The sequence below is a fragment of the Aristolochia californica genome, unplaced genomic scaffold, assembly GCF_029961685.1.
Source record: "Aristolochia californica isolate CCGP_79_NKW_82.1479 unplaced genomic scaffold, dmAriCali1.0.hap1 SCAF_6, whole genome shotgun sequence".
In the NCBI taxonomy this organism is placed as follows: domain Eukaryota; kingdom Viridiplantae; phylum Streptophyta; class Magnoliopsida; order Piperales; family Aristolochiaceae; genus Aristolochia; species Aristolochia californica.
In genome coordinates, this window is record NW_027182257.1 from 40,410,376 (window position 1) to 40,415,857 (window position 5,482).

The 5,482-nt window shown below is 40.2% G+C and overlaps 1 protein-coding gene across 1 annotated transcript; it reads right to left on the reverse strand.

Annotated features, from left to right (window-relative positions):
* Positions 1-3,933: 3,933 nt before the first annotated feature.
* On the reverse strand, positions 3,934-4,396 carry LOC137935404 (copper transport protein ATX1). Its single transcript, XM_068780059.1, has 2 exons — positions 4,273-4,396; positions 3,934-4,163 (listed from the first exon to the last, which is right to left on the reverse strand). The coding sequence occupies exons 1-2, from the start codon at positions 4,394-4,396 to the stop codon at positions 3,934-3,936; spliced, it is 354 nt and encodes a 117-aa protein (XP_068636160.1).
* Between the last annotated feature and the right edge of the window lie 1,086 nt (positions 4,397-5,482).

Sequence of the window (5,482 nt, forward strand, 5' to 3'; positions counted from 1 at the left end):
GGAATAGGTTTCAAAGCATGTTTCCAGAAGATCCCTCGAGTCTTAAGGTTTTTCATTGCTTGCTTTTGTGGGCTTTGGAGACCTGAAACGAAGTCCCAGTCGTCCAACATTTCTTTTTCGTTACTACATGAGGCTTCAAGGGTTTCCCGAGGCCATGAGAGCGGTTGAAGAGGGCTGAGAAGTGACGTCTCCAAGTGCTTGTTGGATCATAAATTTGATCCATAATCTATGATCCAAGCCCAACTTAAGGAAACTTCAAGAGGTAAGTCGGTAGTTAAGTCGGTTTTCCAGATATAAGAACGTTGAGCTGACAAAGAAGTTTGAAGAACCAGAAAATGAATGACAATGATTTTACCATGTAATAGAGGATTATGTAGTGATTATTCACCATTGTTATCTTTAAATACCTATGTAAACCATGTAAAATGATAAGAATAAGATAAACAAGAATACATAGAGAGTTATAAAAGATGTTCTTCTTCTTCCGTCTCTCTGTTAGAAAATTCAGAAATTTACAGAGACATTAAACAGAGAGAGACAAAGCCTTAAAAGAGATTGTTTTATTTCCAATAGTGTCGGAGCTAGTCGGAATCTTTGTACGATACTTCCGTTGCCAATCTTTCGGCGAAATGATGCTTCCGACAAAGGATTTTTCGACGAAAGGAATTCTAGAAACAGAGATGACGACGTCTCTGGTTTTTCGGTAGAAGGAAGAAGACGATCCCGGTTCCTGAATTTTAATTTTTCTAGTTCATCAAACGGTTTCTCTTTGACCCAGTTCACAAATCCGGATTCATTAAAAGCAACGATTCCTGCGGTCAACTCAATTTCAACTCAACCGGTTCTACAGTCTTAAAATGATGGTTCTTGCGGTTTAACTTGTTCGGTTCTCACTCAACTCGGCTGGTTCGGTTCACCTCAATGAGTTGACTCAACAATCTTCTTGTGGCCCGTGACAACTCGGCCAATTGCGGTGATTTTGGAGGCGTTGGATTTGTATCATCGAGAGCTTCGATATTATAAGGTATAAACCTTTAAACAAATTTTTATAAGGTATAAACCTTGAAACAAATTTCCAAAGTTTTATTTATTGAGAAATATGGCAAACACCCCTCCAAGTGTTGACACTCAGCAACAATAATTATGACAAATGGAGTATCAAGATGAAATCTCTTCTTGGAGCACACGATGTCAGGGACATCGTTGAAAAAAAGTTTTAGCAAGCCAAAAAGAGATGGTGAGAGGATGCTCTTACACCAGAGCAGAAGATAACTTTGAAGGATTCAAGAAAGAGAGATAAAAAATAATAAAAAAAAAACTCTCTACCTCTTCTATCAAAGATTAGATGATGGTGTCAAGTGCAACATCCACTAGAGAGACGTAGAAGAAGTTGAAAACCTCTTACAAAGGAGTCGAGAAAGTGAAGAAGGTCCGTTTCTTAGAGGTGAATTCGAATCCTTACATATGAAGGCATCCGATACTAGTTCGGAGTAGCAACTGTCTTTAATGAAATGATAAAAAGTTAAGAAGATGTGAGAATATACTCCGCATATCGTCGTGATGATGAAAGAAACCAAAGATATGATGTTCGAGCAACTCCAAGGAATATTACAAGCTGATGCAGAAAAGCACAAAAGGAAGCAAAAACTTTAGAAGATTCAAGAATCTATTTGGAGTTAAGGATCAAGTTTAAGGGAGGGTTTTGGATCATAAACTTGATTCATGATCCATGATCCAAACCCAACTTAAAGAAACTTCAAGATTAAACAGTTTTCAAAAGATAAGGACATTGAGTTGGCAAAGATGTTTGAAGAACCAGAAAATGAATGACAATGAATTTGTCATGTAATAGAGGTTTATGTGGTAATTATTCGCCATTGTTACCTATAAATACCTATGTAAATCATGTAAAATAATAAGAAAAAGATAAAAAAGAATACAGAGAGAGTTATAGAAGATGTTCTTCCTTTTTCCGTCTCTCTGTGAGAAAATTAAGAAATTTATAGAGACGAAAACGTTAAACAGAGAGAGACATAACCTTAAAGAGATCGTTTTATTTTCAACTGAGCTTTGTCTCTCGGAACAAAATTTCCCCTAATTTTTGTCTCTCGGAAGCTGAATCGATCCGGTTGGTCGGAGACGACAAAAAGGTTCTGCCTTCTGTGGGTTCTCTCTTTGTCGACTGCTATGAAAAGGAACCGTAGGGAGTTCTGAATTGTGAGAGAGAAAGGAGCGCGACAGTCGGATTCTGATCCTACGTGTCAAGGCTTTGCTGAGCTGGATTTCTGATTTACCCAAGTCAGATAGAGAATTCTTGCGAATGTTCTTTCGTACCACGCCCAGGGCGGATGTGCACATGGGCTGGGAAATTAGAGTTTTCAGTTTTTGACAAGAGGACCAGATCCCATATGATTTAATGAAACTCAGTAACTCACGCTTCGCATTGTATCATGCGTGATCGAACGGCCAGTGTCATCCAACCTCTGACCCCACATTGACGGAGGGTACGTTTTGCATTATGCATCCGTTCCGTGGATCCCACTGACAGCAAATCGACACGTCAGCCCAGCCACGAATCTGCTACAGGTTCGGACCTTTCGCGTTTTTATGGTTTATTACGTCTAGACATATTAAACAATTAAACGGGGTCCACCAAATGAACATATTTCGGTCAACCTTCCACCTCAGTGAAGTTCATCCACATGTCGCCGTCATCTTCGTCATCCTTTCCTCTCTCTTCCTCTTTCTCTTGGAACTTCCGTTGTTTGGATTATGCCGAGAAAGTGAGGCCGAGGGAGATGGTGTATTGGCGGTCACGGGGGGTTAATCCTTTCACGATGACGGACTGCAGTCACGTGAGTAAAAAAATGGTGGCGGCAATGCCGCAATTGGCCATCACTGCTTCCCGTGTCGGTCGACGTCCTTATCGTTACCGCAGGCGCTGTCGTCTGGGTGCTTTACGGCCTGCAGCGACCGTCGTTCTTCCTCTCCTCATTCATGATCCCCACTTTTAAACTCAGCTCGTCGCAGTCCTCCTCTCAAATCAATTCCCTCATCTACCTTACCCTCACTACCAGGAATCCGAACAAGAAGCTCATCTACTACTACGAACGATATCCATCGCTGTCTCTTCTGATGGCATCGACATCGCTGACAGTACCGTGCCGGGGTTCGTCCCCGGTTCTAAGAACTCGACGACTCTGAGATTGGCCATGAATAGCTGCGGACCGAGGAAGATCGAATTGTTGTCTGTGGGATCCTGAGGTCGGATGTGAACAAGAGGGGAAATTGCATCTAGAGATCGTAGTGGAGACTTAAGGTGAAGGTTAAGAAGGAGCGTTGAAGAGGTCGGGATCAAAGTCACCTGCGATGGCATCAATGCTTCTGTTCCTAAAGGCAAAGAGAAACCCAAGGATGCCGGCTCTGATTCAAATGTGAAATGCAAGGCGAAGCTCCATACCAAGATTTGGAAATGGCAGATTTATACTACATTGAGAGGACACCAAGCTCCGTCGTCAAGATGAAACTTCTTCAATTTCCGTTTGTTTGTTTCTTTCACCTTTTTTTTTTGGGGGGGGGGGGGGGGGGGGTTGAACAATTGGTAAGTTTGTAAATTTAAATAGAGAGGGTGCTTGTTAGAGAAAAGAGACAACACATATCTTTGTTTTGTTTTCGTTTTCCAAAATGGTTTCTGAATCTGATTTTTTTCTGCTTCTGAAATATGAATTCTTCTCTCAGCTTGAATAACGTTAACTCTGTACTTGATTGCATGCAACTCAATAATCATCTACAAAATCGAAACCAGATTTTACAGAGACATTGCTATTTGAAATTCGATATTTTGGTAAATGTCTTGGGTATATACATTATACTGGCCGCCAATATGGATTAAGGGGTAAATAAGCAACCATTTATAGTGCAGATTGAAGTTAATCATGGGAACATGAAGAAGGATTTTCTGGCTAGCATCCACGCTTTCCAGCCTTTGGACCGAGTCGTGGTTTTGTTCTTAGAACGAAGAGGCAGGCGAGTCGACTCGTCACTGCCCCAAAAATGAGCCTCTCGTCTCTTATTCCTGATGGTTGCCAGCACGTCGTCTCTGTTGCAGATACCCCACACTGTCACCTTCTGGAGCTTGTGATCTACGTTCACAGAGTATATACCTGAAAACCCATTCCATTTTCATCAGCACAGAATTCTTCTGGAGCTTGCAGAAATAAGTTTCGCTTGAGAATCCCATTGGTTAGAAACTTAGATAAGGAGAGATTTTACCTCTAAGATGAGATAAGGCCTTCTTGATTTTCCTCTCGCAGCCGTAAGAATACAGAGGCACCTTCATCTCCACATGCTGCGGCTCGACATTCTTGTAGGCAGGAACTATTTGCATGTTTTCCATTCTTGCAGCCTGCAAATTAAGCTTGCTTCTCAGCCAAGAATAAAGTGCAGGTTCAACCGGCCACCATTTTAAAGACTCGAAGGAAGATCAGAATGGGGGCACACCAAAGTGGATTACCTCATGGAGTAGGATCAGACAAGGCTCAAAAGCAGCTTGCTTTCTTTTTCTTTTCTGCACTTACTTTTTATTTTTTTTCTTACTCGTCTCTGCCAATTTAATAGGATCTTAATCAAATTCTTTCCTCCTAATCAGAGGCTTGCTTTTGCTTAAGTTGTTTGTTGTAGGTTTTCTCCAAGGGCTATATTTTTATGCCAAGGGAGATGATTCATGACATGGAGGAATGTGGTATCTGACATCAGTTTGGCTGCTACTTTAGTGTCTATTGGCTTTAGGGTGAGGATAAGAGTTTGGCCCCCCATGTGCATGAAAAAGAAGGGAGACGAATGCTTGGAAAATATATATGTTTGATAGACAACCGTGACTCATATTGATTGCCCTTTACACATGTCACAGAGGAGCAAGTCAGTAACATTCTTTATTTTTTCAGCCTGCGTCGACAGAATCAGTGGGTTGTTAATGGCCAAATTTATAGTTTGGTGATTTTTTAGTAGGATTTGAGGTCTCCTTTATCCATATTGAGGAAGGGAAAGGGCTCCAAAGTGGGTCTCTCTCCCCCTCTTTGGTTATAGATAATTAAGTTAAGGAAATTTTACCAAAATACCGATTAAAAATAACTTATTTATAATAATAACGAAGACCACAAAATATTTATAAAACTACCGAACTTTGACCGGTCCATTGTATATGTAGACAGTCAAAGGTGACACGTAAGCTTTGATTGCTTACGTGTCGCTCCATCATCGGAGTGATGTTGTAGATGAACACATAGGCTGCCACGTCATTAATTTTGACACATCATTTGCCACATCATTACATGATAAAATTTTGAATAAATTTAAAAAAAATTAAAAAATCAAATACACTTTTTATTACCTTATATCTAAAATAAAAAATTATTTAAAAGAATTAAAAAAAATTAAAAAATTAACTCTTACTTATTTAACACCATTTAATAACAATTAAAAT